This window comes from Rousettus aegyptiacus, unplaced genomic scaffold, assembly GCF_014176215.1.
Source record: "Rousettus aegyptiacus isolate mRouAeg1 unplaced genomic scaffold, mRouAeg1.p scaffold_m13_p_6, whole genome shotgun sequence".
NCBI classification, from domain to species: domain Eukaryota; kingdom Metazoa; phylum Chordata; class Mammalia; order Chiroptera; family Pteropodidae; genus Rousettus; species Rousettus aegyptiacus.
This window is the reverse complement of record NW_023416309.1, coordinates 60,188,405-60,202,821: the sequence shown is the minus strand read 5'-3', so window position 1 is coordinate 60,202,821 and position 14,417 is coordinate 60,188,405. Positions and strand designations below refer to the sequence as shown.

Here is a 14,417-nt window from a genome sequence, read left to right as displayed (position 1 = left end):
TCACCCCAATTGTGGCCCCCGTTTGACTCCCAGGAGCTCAGCGCACACTGCTGGCGGCCGGGCGGGGTGCGGCCTGTGCCCACCAGCTCTCCGGTCCCACCTCCAGCTCTGCTGCCCGGCGGCTGGGGGTGACATGGGTGCTGGGCCCGCCGGGCCAGCTTTGCCTGGGGACCCCGGGCTCCCTGACTGGCAGCTGTGGCGTAAGTCCCTAGGGAAAACAAGGAGATGCTCAGCCTCCCCCCTTTCTCTGAGCTCAACTCTGAGGTCACCTGGGCTCCCTGGAATTCTCCCACCTGTGCCCTGCTCTGCCCTGCCCGCCCCAGGGGCCCTGCTGTGCCCAGGTTCCTGAGCCTCCAGTCTGACCTCGGTGCCAGCCCTGGGCAGCTGCCTGGTCAGGCCACCTTGGCCATGTCCCCCCCCAACACACAAAGGGGTGGAGTGCCAGGTTGGTGTTGGTGATGTCACCTGCTGAGGCTGAATTTGGGCTGGGCATGGGCCCGGGGAGGGCGAGCCCTGGCAGCATGACCTTCCTCTGTGGTCGGACACCCGATGGGGCCTCTCTCTCTGATGGAGAATTGAACTCTGTCCTCCGCTGCACGTGGCCTTGGACACACCACCTTCCAGCCTTCTGGTCACGCTGCTTAGTCCTGTTTGCTTTGTCTGTCTGACCCTCCGCACCTGCAGCCCCCACGTCCCAGCCCAGGATGTGAAGCCCATGGGCCCAGGTCTCTGTTCACAGGTGTGCACAGGGGAGCCTGGCACCCCACAGGTACACGGCACAGGCTTGCCGGGGAGGTGTGGAGGCCGTGCTCGGCTAAACGGAACCATGCCCACAGGCAGAGGGGCCGTCTCTCGGCGCTAGTCTCATTTTCAAACTGGTTAAGAAGGCGAGCACGTGTGACCTCAGGTAGAACCGCGCCTGCTTGTCGGGTGTTGGACCGTCAAACCTCACTTGCTGTCGGGATGGCAAAGGTTACTAGAAATCTAATTAGAAACCTCTGGTTGCAGCCTTCGCTTCCGGTGGCGTTCCCACCCCAGACATGCCGTGTGGACAGACACACCCACGGGTGGCCCTTCGTGCCCCCCGGCCGTCATTCTGACACTCGCTCTCCCTCGACCCCAGTGGTCATCACGGTGGGGCCCGGACACCACGGAACGTGTCAAACGCATGGACTGCTTCAGGCTCTCGGGAGCCCAGCTGGTCATTGTGCTTCGACAAGGCCCCCAGGAGGCTCCCGTGCTCGCCTGAGTCTGAGAACCCTGCTGCGTGGTCTCGGCAGTTTAATCATCACGTAGTTGACATTCACCAAGGAGACACATGCCCTCGCACGTGCCCGGATTTCATGTGTGAAAATCAAACACAAAGCATCAGAAATCAATTACCTAAACTCTTTTCCTTTTTCCTTTCTTAATGTGGTAGTCAGAGGATTATTTTGCAAATCGTGAGTACTTGCTGAAGCCGCGCCAAAGATGACTCGTGAAAGGCTGCAAACAGGAAAAGGCAGGACTTCCCACTAACAGGGCCAGGCTTCTTGTCTGTCCTGGTGGCTCCTGACCACCAGAGCATACGCCCTCGAGAACAAAGGGAGGGGGCGGGAGACACCCGCGAACTGCTGTGGTGAGAAGGCGGGTGGACCCTGACAAGACGAAGCAGAGACGCCCCACACCCACGCAAGGGGAGCCTGGCGTGGGAACGAGCGAGCGCGGCCTAGAGGCTCAAGGCAGTGGTCCCCGCGGCGGGCCTCAGTCCTGCCGCGCCCTCCCTTTCCGCTGGCCACGCCCCTGCCCCCTCACTGCGGAGAGAGGCGCAGCACTCTGAACCCAGAGTGCCAGGGTCCGCGGGAACGGTGCCATCGATGGCTGGTACTTGCTGAAGCCACGTGTCACTGTCACAAGGCTCAGAGTCTCTGTAACTTACCAGGGCCACATGGAGGGGTCCCAGAAGCTGACTCACTGTGTGGATCAAGTCGTCTCTGGAGCAAAACCGCAGACCGTCTCTGGACAGCCTTCTAACACGTGCCCACGTGGGAGAGCCGCCCAGCACCGATAAGAGCGGGGCACGCGCGAGTCCTGGGGCGCGTCCGCCGCAGACATCTCCACTGCCACCGTCACCACCGCCACCACCACAGCCACCATCACCACCGTCATCATCCGTAGTCGGCGGCTTCCTAGATGGTGGGACCCAAAGGCCACTTCTGTGACCTGGAAAATGCCGAGGTTACGAATGGGGTGGAGCACGACGATTGGACTGTGAAGGGAGAATGGCGAGCCGTCCTTTTAGCACTGCGTCCGCGCTGTGTGACGGGGCGGGGCCACTGGGGGCGGGGCCGCTGGGGGCGGGGCCACTGGGGTGCGGGCCACCGGGGCGGGGCCGCTGGGGCGTGGCCGCTGGGGCGTGGGCACTGGGGCGGGGGCACTGGGGGCGGGGCCGCTGGGGCGTGGCCGCTGGGGGCGGGGCCGCTGGGGCGGGGGCACTGGGGCGGGGCCGCTGGGGCGGGGGCACTGGGGCGGGGCCGCTGGGGCGGGGCCACTGGGGTGCGGGCCACCGGGGCGTGGCCGCTGGGGCGGGGCCACTGGGGCGTGGCCACCATCGTATTACAGGGTGGTGGGCACAGGGAGCCTGTGAAGTCCGTCCCCCCACCCGCCGGAAGCCCGGTGGCGAAGCGCGCTTTGAGCTGAGCTTCCAAGCGCTTCCTCGTTCTTCCCCCCTTTTGAGCAGAAGGACCTGATTTTCCTGAGTAAAATCCGCCGTGAACCTGGGTGCACCCTTCGCCTCCAAGCTCCTGACTGACCCAGGCCCAAAGCTCAGAGGTGCCTGAGCAGCTTGCCCTCTGCACCAAAGGCCCCTCTGTCCTCATTGTCAGGGGTTAGGCCTCCAGGTGCCTCAGAGACGTCACGCCAGAGGGAACTTGAACCCATGTGATGCCTGGGGGAGCCCAGGCGCCATGACACTTAAGGGCAGTGCCTTGGCAGGAAAACTCAGGGACTTGCAAGGTTAGGCGCCGTCCTGCAGCTGGCGTTTGTTGGTATGATGCCAGGGACACCTACGAAGGAACGCCAGAGAGCCCTCGTCATCCAGGCCTCCACCCCCTGGAGCAGGCCCAGCACCTGGTGCCCCCGCCCCCCGGCCTGGGCCAGATGCCCCTCACAGCTCATGCTGCGGGCCCTAGGCCACGGGGGTGCACTAGCCACTCCCTCCAGGCCAGCACCCCCTGGGGAGCCCAGGCCCTTCCCAGAGCTCAGCCACTTTGGCCCCCATGTCCTGGGCTGTGCCCCCGGGATGGAGATTGTCCAGACCTCCCTGTCACACGGCTTTGAAGACCTGACACGGCCCCTCCGAGCAGACTCCCCGGGAGCAGAGGCACACAGCTCCGCTTCGACACTTGGTTTTGCTTCTTCCCGTGATTGTTGGTAATCTTCCAGAAACTTCTTTGGGTCAGGGTCAGAGGGTTCGATGTCTTAATAAAAAATAAACTAGACGGTCCCTCCAGGGTCCAGGGTGCCTCTGAGCCAGCACCCCGGGGGTGCTTCCCTGCACGTGGACAGCCGACTGTCACTCCATCAGGAGACGGACCCCAGTGCGACCTGCTGAGAAGCAGGTGCAAGCCCGTGACAAGAGCAGGTCACACCAAGCCACAGGTGTCCTTTGCGACTGAGCAAAACGGACCAGCGCTAGGCCTGGCCTGACGCATCCTGGTACCTCAGCACTTCCGACCAGAGGGGCCTCTCGGAACCGCGAGCAGACATCCGGGCCTCTGTGCTGTTCTGAGTTAGGGGGTGGGCCCCAGTAGCAGAGCTGCAGGACAGCTCACTGTCCCCTCCCACAGCTGCCGGGGCCTTCTGGGGACCCTCCCAGAGCAGCCCCAGCACCCACGGGCCCCAGTGGGGAGGAAGCCAGGTGTCCCGGTGCCAGGTGCCTCCTCCACAGCCTGCACGTGACAGGAGAATGTGCCCCGCAGTTTCTAGGTCGCTGAGGGCTGCTCAGGCTATTTTTAACTGGATCGCCCGAACTTTTTATGGAAGGACTGGGGCGGATTTTTCTTTTCCTGTGTGTGGTTTCTACCACTGATGGCAAAAGCCGTCTTCAGAAATCTAAGAAAAGGGCTCCATAAAACTCAGTAATATGACTGGGAAATTATGTATTTATACTTTTCTGTGTTGGAATTCTTTTTTGGAAGCTAGCAGATTGGGTTTTTCCAAGTTTGCTGTATGTCGTCATGGGAAAGGCCGGTATCTGTCACCTTCCCCATGCTGAGCTCTGCCACGTGCCCAGGAAAAGCAGCCTGAGGGGCTGTGACCCACCGGGGACCCTTCCCACAACCGGGAGGGGCCGGAGGGAGGGCGGCAGCACAGCGGAGGGGTGCTGGCCCCCGTCGCTGGGAGAGGTGGTCTAAGGCCCTGCGGGGGAGCCTCCAAGCGACCTCGACGCGCCCTCTCCCCCCCCCCCAATGCCCCCAACTGCCTGGTCAGTGTTCTGGCCCAGGCACCCTGCCTGCCCAGGGGAGGCGGCCAAGGGGAGGGTGTGGGAGGTCGTCAGGGGACATGGGGATGGAGGTGATGCGGGCGGAGCCTGCAGCCAAGACCCCGACTTCAGGGCAAGGTCGACCCTCTGGGCGCGGGGAGCCTGGCTGCAGGACCGACAGCGCCCTCCTGTGGGCACCTGTGCCGCCTGCACAGGGCGCCGCGCGGCCTTGGCTGCCGCCGGCATGCAGCGCAAAGCCTCTCACACGGCTTGTCTCACGTTCCCCGTTCCCCTTCGTGGCGACATGGCTCGTGATAACCTTGTCTACACTGGGCCTTTGCTGTGTCTGGCACATAGCTCCTCAGGTCCTTGCGATTTCCTAAGCAACGAGAGTGACATGGGTGTCTTTGTTATGTTAGAGAGTTGATTTTGGGAAAGCCCCTCAGGATGGGGTGGGGTGGGGGCCAGGGAAGCCACCTGCTGTGGGAGGAAGAGGGGGCTGGAGCTCGGGCTCAGTCGCTGATGGCCATTGACTTCGCCAAGTTCTACAGCAACGAAACCTCCGAGGAAACCCAAAAGGACCAGCCAGAGAGTTGGGGCTGGTGGATGTGGAGAGGAGGGGACGGTGGCCCCCGCGGAGGCGAGGAACCCCCTGGCCGCCCCCGTGCGCTGCCCCGTGCGGCTCTCCCCCTGCTGGTCCTGAGCTCTGTCCTTTATGATAACTCGGTTCTGGAAACGTGTCTGAGTCCCGGGAGCCACTCTGGCGAATCAATCAAACCTGAGGAGGGGGCAGCGGGAACCTGTGGGGCAGCGGCTCAGGTGATAACCTGGGCTTGTGGCTGGAATCTGAGGCGCGGTGGGGGACAGTTGTGGGACTGAGGGGTCTGACGCCATCTCCAGGCAGATGGTGCCAGAATCGAGTTGAATACTGGACACACGGCTTGTGTCGCAGACTTGCCTATGGTGTTAACACACACGCACATGCACACACGGCCTTGCAGTTCGGTCTTCTTTTTACTGAATTCTGGAACTGAAGTTTGGACGAAGACCTCTGCAGTGCCCCCTCCCCTGAGCGTGCAACCACTGGGGTAGCCGGTTAAACGGTATCCCTCAAAAAGATTGTCCCCTGGTCTCTGTGACTAGGGTCTCTGCATTTGCCGTTAAGGGTCTCGAGATGAGGTCGTCCTGGATTTAGGGTGAGAGAAGGAAGAGGGAGATTTGAGACAGGGACACGGGAGAAGGCCAGGTGACGATGGAGGCTCAGGTCGGGGCCAAGGATCGCCCGGGGACACCGGGAGCTGGAAGGGGCAGGAAGGAGCCTTCCCCGGGCCCTCGAGAGGGAATCGAAACTTGACTTTGAACTTCTGCCTCCAAAACTGAGAGAGAGTACATTTCTGCTGTTCGAATGACTCATTTTGTGCTGATTTGTGCTGCAGCCGTAGGAAACCAATGGCCAGTGCGTCTGTCACCGGGGCCCGTCACTTCTCACTTCTGCTGACTTGTGGCTTTGGGGTGTTCCTAGGAGCAGCCTGGGGCCGCGTCCACCCGGGGGTACCTTCATCCAGGGAGTGTCTTCGCCGTCCTGGAAATGACAGCCCCGCCTTCGCCCAGCAGCTTGAGGTGGAGCCGGCACAGGCTGCCCTCCTCCCAGGGACACTGGACGCCCCACTGACAAGGGCGGGAGCCAGGAAATGGTGGTGGGTGGACAGATAGACGGAGGGGTGTGGCCCACGGAACACGCCGGCGAGATGGAGAGAAAAGCTCGGAGGGATCGGGACTCAGGCAACTTGGAGAGCTGTTTGAACAAAATCGACGTCCATGACGAACGCGGCTGGCTTCCCGTCGGTCCGTGTTTATGCACCTCTCCAGCTTCCGCTCGGGGCGGGGGCCATTTACGTTTCCGTTCGGTGACTCACGACGTGGGGGCTGCCGCTCTCGCCCACTTGGTTTTCTCGGGAAAGACTGGAAGCTCCATGCCAGAAGAGAAATGAGTGGACAGCTTCGTAGATGCTGCATAGACGAGCAGCCCTGCTGGGTCCTTCCGGGTCCTTCTGCTCTGGGACTGTTTCCTTAGGCGGAAGTGCCAGGCCTGCAGGTGGCCGTGGGCAGGGCTTCTTCCCAGGTACCTGTTTAAGGCAGAAGTTCATTTCATTTTCCAATTCACTGAAGAAATTTACACTTACGATGACACCTCCCAGAACGTGGAGTCCAGTTCCACTCCCAGAAGACACTGGTCAGCTCAGCTGGACTCTGGTCTGGTGTCTGTTCAGGTAGGGAAGGGCTTGCTGCCTGCCCCCACCTGGAGGGGCGGCGTCGCTCCGGGGGGAGACAGGCAGGAGGGCACCGGCCAGCCGGGCACACACATGTGGGGAAGTTCGTCACACCCCGGCTCACACGTCCACACACACACATGCTTACACACACATACACGGTCACACATGCTAATGCTCATGGTCACATGGCCACGCACATGTGGTTATGTGCTCATATGCTCTCACGCTCACAGATGGTCACATGTGCTGACGTGCTCACAACATGCAGACATCACGTGAGTCACATACGGTGACATGCACACATGCTCACACATATGCTCATACACACACGCTCACACTCAGCCACACTCACACACCCACCGTCCTCAGAAGACAGGGTGATGGGGAGAGGCCGCACATGCCATCGCCAGGCTGGCCTTCACCCAGGGTCACCCAGGGGCTCCCCGGGCCCGGGCAGGAGGCCGGCGGTTTCCACTTGCACAGCAGTGCTGACATTGCCGGCTTCCCCTGTACCCTGCGCCCAGTTCCGGCCCCAGCCTTTGCGAGTGGAATTAAAGCAAACCTCAGTCAAAACGCTTCCCAACCCCTGAGACATGGGCTGACATCACGGACCGGTGACAACTCCCTTCTCGCCCCTCGCAGCTTAGCCGAGCATGCTGCCCCCGAGGGCGAGCAGAGCCCCACCTGCAGGCCAGGTTTGTGAGTGCAGACGCTGTGTCCCCATCTCACCGACCGGCTCGCTCTCCGAGGCCTGTGCTACACCGTCTGGGCTACCTGAGCTCTTCCCGCCGAGGGGCCGAAGTCTGCATCATCACGAAACCTGCCCACGGCCTCTGTGATGCCACAGAGTGAAGGAGATGCAGACGTGGGGCGGGACCGTGTTCCCCCGCAGAGGGTCGTGGCTGCCTCTGCTCCTGGCACCACAAGCACAAGGGCCGTCCCCATTTGGGGTACATGAGTGCGTGGGGGGTGGGCCTGGGAGGGTTCCCTTGGGATGGATGAGTCGGGCGCAGCCTCGTTGACTGCTCCACTTCTGCTGCTGAGGCTGCTTCCCAGGGGGCCCCTGGCCCTGTGCCCCAGGCAGACACATTCAGCTGGTTAGAGAGCTAGCCTGTATGTTCCTAGGGCAGCGGTCCCCAACCTTTAGGTGTCAGGGACCGGTGCTCCCCTGAGAATCTAACACCTGAGGATCTGAGGTGGAGCCGAGGCGGTGATGCCGGCGCTGGGGAGCGGCTGCAGACGCAGAGGAAGCTGTGCTCGCTCGCCTGCCACTCACCTGCTGTGCGGCTGGGTTCCTGACAGGCCATGGACTGGTCCCAGTCCATGGCCCAGGGGTTGGGGACCCCTGTCCTAGAGGACAGGTGTGCAGAGCTACTGCCGGAAATTCCAGCAGTAACAAAGTGGGTATTGGAAAATGAGGTCTGAGGTTTGCTGGCTGAAGCCCTGTGGCCCGAGGTGGAAGGGACTGCATCACGTGCCCAGCTTGGGGAGAACCCCGGACGCGGTGCAGGTAAGCTGACCAGGTGAACACTGAAGAAGCATTCCATGATTTGAAAATGGAAAATGATAGGATCAATAGATAAATCCCAAAGTTCGTTCTTTATAAAAATGAAAACCATAGGAAAGCCATTAGCTAAGGTAACCCAGAAAAACAGACACAAAATGAAGAAATAATAAGAAGAAAATAGCCCCAGATATAGAAGAAACAAAAAACAACCATAAAAGACTACTCTGTCTGACTCCAAGCTTATTAAGATCTGGATTAAATGGATGCTTCGCTGGAAAAAGATAAATTACCAGGCTGACTTAAGAGGAGCCAGTCGCCACAGATGAAATAAGATTTTGTCAAAGAGCAACAGCTCTCAACACACACGCAAACGTATACATACGTGTATACACACATCTGCACACCAACGTACACATGTACACACATCCACAGACATGAAAATACACATACATATGCATGCACACATATCCACGCAGACACACAAGCACCCCTGCAGAAGTCATACACGCACACAGACATGAAGAATGCATGCATATGCACGTATATCCACAGAAGCACGCACGCGCAAACACACGCATTGCGATACATACACACAGGAGGAGACTGTCCAGTGTCACGAGTTGCAGCAAACCTTTACTTACAGTTCGAGAGCACAGGAAAAAGACAGCTGATGGATTCTTTGTCTGTGAAGCCATGGTGGACTGGCCACTGGCGTCAGGATTGAGGGTCGGATTCCCAGTAGCACGTTAACAAGAACAGACCCTCCCCACCCGCCCTCAGCCGCGCGCACGGCTGGCTCCTTCTCACACTCTGCCTCCGGAGCCCAGGCCGGTCTGCGGGGTCGGTCGTCAGAGCCCTTGCTTGTCGCAGCGGCCCAGCCGGCTGGTCCAGCGAACCCGCGGGGTCTCCCCTGGGAATGCAGACCTGGCGCGCAGTCTGTGTGGAAAGACAGTGACCTGAGATGCCACTCCAGGGACAGGCGGGGTGCGCTAAGGGCTTCCTGCTCCAAGTGGGCGTAGGTGCCCGCTGGAGGCCAACCAGGGGGGCTCAGGAATGGTCGGGGCGGGGGCCCAGGGCCCCGAGGCTGCTGTGTTTCTGAGTTCGGCACGCCCCTCCGTGGGCAGGTGCCCCGCGGCTTGGCCCACAGGAATGTGCGCTGTCTTGCCAAAGCGCCAGGCTTCTCTGGGTCTGAGCCAGGACAAGGTGGAATGTCGGAAGGGAGGGAGCAAGGGGAAGCATCTGGCACCTCACAACTTCCACACCTGATTCTTCGGGAAAAACAGCAAAAGAGCAGCCCGGACTCGCCCAGACTGCTTTTGCTAAGCCGAGCGTCACTCAGTGGGAGCCTTTGTGCTGCATTCTTAATGTTCGAGGCTGCTGTGTAACCAGAACGAAGAGTTCGAGGATTCAGAAACTCTCTCAGCACATAGTATTTGGGAGCTACTACCTCGGTGGGGTAAATATTTGACGGCTGTGAGTAGGGTGTGAGTGTCTTTGCACATAAACAGACACATGGAGGACCGTCTGGGGGAACTGGCAGCTGGAGAATCGGAAAGTGAGCTTTCTGCCTTGAAGATGGTACACGGCTGGAGACCCGGAACAAAATGTGGAGCTTAGGTCTCAAAACGACAGCCAGTGAGCGCGTTTATCGTCCATACACACGTGCACACTGTGTACGTACTTAGGTGTGCGTTTCGCCGTGCATGGATTTTAAATTTCATCTCAAACTTAGACACAACACTGTCAGAGCCCCCCCCCCCCCACTGTCCTGTGGTCTGCGTTTGCATCCGAATCTTCACCCACAGGCAAAGTCGAAGCTCTGTTTTAAAGTGGCTCCAATTATTTATCTTTTTTGACTCCCCCCCACCAGGCAGTGGCCCTCCGCTGCCCTCCAGCCCACTGCAGGGTCCCCTCCCCAACTGGCGTCCCTCCCTCCTCGGGACCTTGGCACACGCTACTGTCCTGGCGGCCTCTTTCCCCTGGTCTGGCGCCCACACCCTCTGGCGTCCGGATCTCAGCCCAGCCGCCCTGCTGGGGGCGCTGTCCCCAGCCCTGCTCCCGGCGCCGTCACACCCTGCACAGCTGTCGGGGCCCCTGCTGCCCTGTCTCTGCCCACAGGCCGCACGGCCCTGGCCCAGCGCAAGGGGCAAGTAGCTATTCGTAGCATGAACGATGGATGAATGATGAAGGAATGAGTGAGTGAGTGAGTGAATGAGTGGATGAGGTAAGGGATGCAGGAACACGGCTGGGAGGACGCGAGGAGGGTCGGCGCCGCCCCTCGCCCCGGGCCGGGGCCGCGTGCGCGGTTCGCTCCGGACAAGTGTGGCCCCGCGGCCGACTCGTAGGGCCCGGTCCGCGGCTCCCCCGTCGCTAGGCAACGCCGGCGGGCCGTGCGGGAGAGCCGGGGCCGGAGCAGGGCGCCATGGACCCGGTCATCACGCAGGAGCTGGCCCGCGCCGAGAGCCAGCAGGGTGCGGGGGGCGGCGGGGCGGGACGGGGGGCGGGGGGGGCGGCCGGGGGGCGGGGGGCGTGCCGGCCTCTCCCCGGGACCCGCGGCCGCCGAGCGGCCGCCCGCCCGACCCCGTCGTCCGCCCTGCCGTCCCGCAGACGCCGCCGCCCTGAGGAGGGCCTACGAGCTGATCAAGGCCGCCAACCTGGGCAAGTCGGAGCTGGACCCCACGGAGAGCTTCAGCCCCGACCTGTTCGTTCTGTGCGCCGAGCAGGCCCTGAAGGTCCTGCCCCCGGGAAACCCTGCCCCTGGGCCGGGCTGGAAGCGGAGGGGGCCGGGGCGCGGCCCAGGTGGGGCCGAGGGAGGGGCCCGTGCTGCGCGGTGGGAAGGGAGGCAGCGCGCTCCAGAGCCGGCTTCAGAGACCCCCCTCCCGACCCCGCCTCCCGCAGATGGGGCAGCCGGAGGTGAGCGAGGACTGCATCCAGATGTACTTCAAGGCCAAGGGGCCGGTCACCCAGTTTCTGGGCCGAGCGCACCTGTGCAGGGCCCAGCTGTGTGCCCCCAAGTCCACGGACAACCTGGTGAGAGGGCTCCGCTGTGCCCACGGCGCTGCCAGGCCGTGTCTAGTGAGGCTAATGCTCACAGAAGTGGCCGTGAGCAGCGGTCGACGTCTCGGTGGCGAGTTTGATTTAATGGTACACTCCTTATGTTGTTTTAGGAGGAATTTGAAAATTGCGTGACTCAGTACATGAAGGCCATCAACTTTGCAAAAGGAGAACCGAGGTAGGCCTACCGGTTCTGCCGTTGCTAAGGGTCCGCAGACGAGGTTTGGAACCAGGGGTACCAGTGGCTCTCTGTTCAGCCCGCAGGGTTTTGTCCTTGTTTGTGTTCTCACTCCCCTGTGGCTGTGCCCACGAGTCTCGAGCCCAGAGTCGGGCTGCGTGCACAGTCCTTAGCTGCGTCCTCTGCTCTGTCCCGTGGTTTCTGCAATCTGCACGTGGCTTTTGGCACCTTCCTTTGAGGGCCTCTCGGGGGCTCAGCATCTTGGTTCCCTCCGTGCGCTGCCCCCACTGGCTGGCACTCTCCCTGGCCACCACCGGGGCCAAGGCCTCGCCTCTGCGGAGACGATCCGGCTGAAATTCCGCACTGTTTTCTACTTAATGCTGCGACATCGAAACTTATTATCGAAACCGTTCAGCTTGCAGACAAACTGCACGTTTAAACATGAGCTACGTAAACAGGACACGGCACTTAAAGGAGGTGTCAGCGTGAGTCCTGGGCTCAGTCCTTCGCTCTCCTGTTGCTGATGGCCTGCTGGCTGGGCGCCGGCCTGGGTGTGGGGACGCAGGGCCCAGCCCTAGCACCTCCGCCAGCGAGGCTGTGCACACAGGGAAGCCAGTGGCCTCAGGCCCAAACTTCTAAGGACAGTGCATGTTGCGAGGGGACCACACCCCGGAGCTGTGAAGCCAGAGCCGTGGGCACCCTTGGGGAGGGGCCTGGTGGCTGCTTCACGCCAGGGGTCTTGGGGACACCTGCACGCTGCCTGACGGGGGACCAGGAGCCTTGGGGGCTGTCAGGACCACCTCCGAGACTAGACTAGCCATGGGCACACCTGGATGAAGGGCGAGGCGGGTGCTGAGTGGGCCCCTGCAGGGACCAGCTGCGCTGCCCACCTCCCGGCGTCCTGGGTAACGATGCGCAGCACACGCCCCTCTGAGTGCCAGTGCAGAGCACCACCAGGCACCTGGCAGCCTGCGAGGCGGAGCCTCTCTGGAGAGGCCCGGAGGAAGGGGGGAGTCGACCCCCGTGACCCCCGCTCTCAGTTCCTCGGGCGGCTCCCAGCGGCCCTGGGGAGAACGGCCAGCCTCTTCTGCACGTGGCGCTTCCTGCGCAGGCTCAGGACTTCGTTCCTCAAAGCTGCTGCTCCCTCCTCCACCTGCCCAAATTTCATGCCCTGCACTGCTTTCCTGGCTGATTCCTGGTCACTTTTTTGGGTCTCAGCAGGATGTCACCTCCTCCAGGAAGCCTTCTTGATTCCTTCTATGCTGGCGTATTTGTGTCTATCCCTTGGGAGCCAAAGGAGGCCTTGCTCAGTGGTCCATTTTCACAGGGAGCTGATCGCTTTGTGGAATGGCCGAGTGAATGGCGAGCTCTCTAGGCAGGAACCAGGAGCCTGTGGCCAGGAGATTGTGGCTGCGGCTGAGCCGGGTGCCCGTGGCTGCCGGGGGGGCTCCGCGTGTTCGCTCGTGCAGCCTGGACCGTGTGTCCCAGATGCTCGGGACGGGGGACTCCAGGCTCTGCTTGCGCCGCAGGTATTACTTCCTGGTGTTCAACGCCTCGGTGCTGTACTGGCAAATGGCGAGGCCCTTCCTCAAGCCAGGGCACTATCACCACCTGATCGCCAGCCTCGCCCAGATCGTGAGCGTGTTGCAGCAGACGGAGGAAGAGGACAAGGACTGGCAGGCGGAGCTGATGCTGTGAGTGGAGGCGGCCGCCCCGCGGACCCTGTCCCTCCCCGCCCCTCCTGGGGGCCACCCTCTCCCCGAGCTGCTGAGGCCCCCGCTTGCTTCCATCTGCAGTTGCAGAGCTTTGTGTCGTGTCTGAAGATGCGTCCAAGCTCTGTAGAGACATCACAGTGTCCTGGTCATGTGGGTAAGTGACAGCAGGACGAGCGTTTCGACTAAAACCCAGGACATGTGAGCCGGGTCAGAGCCCTGGCTCCCGGGGTTAAGGACGTAGTTCAGCACATTGGTCCCAGAGCAGACATTTCAGCAGAAACCTCAGCCCCACGATGGCACGAGAAGCCACAGCGACAGAGGTCAGCAGGTGGATCTCGTGCAGGGGGCACTGAAGGAGTCTGTCAGACTGTCCCTGTCTGTGCCGAGTGCCAAGTCTGTGCACCATGGCTGGTGACCGTGTCCGCAGGGAGGGCCGGAGGGTCTGTCCTGGAGGGGGAGCCGGAACCTGCAGGCTTTCCTCCCGGCCGGCGGCCGTCCGGGGAGCCTCTGACAGAAAAGACAGGCATCATCTCTTTCCAGTGTCCCACACAGCTACTTTTCCCTCTTGCCAGCAGCGGCGGGGCTCCCCGTCCCCAGGCGTGGGGCGAAGAGCTGGCCCATCGTGTGTCTCTCTGGGGTGTGAGACACGAGAATAATGGCCTGCTTATTAGACACTTGCAACAGAACACGACTTCATCGAGGCTTAACGTGCACTGTTTTCGTGGTTCCCAGGGAGCTCCTGGAGTGTTACCTGCAGGCTGGGAAAACGGAGGAGGCCGCGAGATTCTGTGCCGCTGCAGCGCCGTTCATAAAAGCGAACGCACCACACAGATACCGGCAGATGTTCGCTGTCATGGTGAGCCGGCCTGCGAAAAGCGTGGGCGGGGAAGGGCTTTTCTGAGATGCTGTTGCTGTGTCAAAATAGCCAGCAGGGCCCTCCACCGAGGAACATAAAACATGCACGTAGGAAGCAAACAAAACAAAACTCTTTTCTTCATTGTGACCCTGCATATTTCCTTTGTAACAGCGTTGAATTTAAAAAAAGCAGAAAATTTGTGAAGATAAAGTGATTACCATAACTATGTATGAAGTGCATTTATAATATATTTATTTTTCTGTGTAGGAAATCCAGTTATAAATGAAAAGCTGAATAATAAACATAATTAGTGAAAAGATACTGTTAATTGCAAATATTAATGTTAAAGGAAGAGTGTTTGCAAAATAATAG

General features: G+C 60.8%; 1 protein-coding gene across 9 annotated transcripts in view; it reads left to right on the top strand.

Annotated features, from left to right (window-relative positions):
- Positions 1 to 10,591: 10,591 nt before the first annotated feature.
- Positions 10,592 to 14,417, top strand: part of CFAP46 (cilia and flagella associated protein 46) — a 64,505-nt gene continuing 60,679 nt past the window's right edge. For 4 of the 9 annotated variants that reach the window (XM_036223115.1, XM_036223116.1, XM_036223118.1 and 1 more), the window contains exons 1-6: positions 10,593 to 10,713; positions 10,850 to 10,974; positions 11,141 to 11,272; positions 11,410 to 11,474; positions 13,004 to 13,168; positions 13,922 to 14,045. In XM_036223115.1, coding sequence (XP_036079008.1) covers positions 10,665 to 10,713; positions 10,850 to 10,974; positions 11,141 to 11,272; positions 11,410 to 11,474; positions 13,004 to 13,168; positions 13,922 to 14,045 — 660 coding nt within the window. In that variant the 5' untranslated portion in view covers positions 10,593 to 10,664. Of the gene's footprint in view, positions 10,714 to 10,849; positions 10,975 to 11,140; positions 11,273 to 11,409; positions 11,475 to 13,003; positions 13,169 to 13,921; positions 14,046 to 14,417 lie in introns of all 9 variants that reach the window. The other 5 variants (XM_036223122.1, XM_036223117.1, XM_036223121.1 and 2 more) reach the window with 3 other exon arrangements.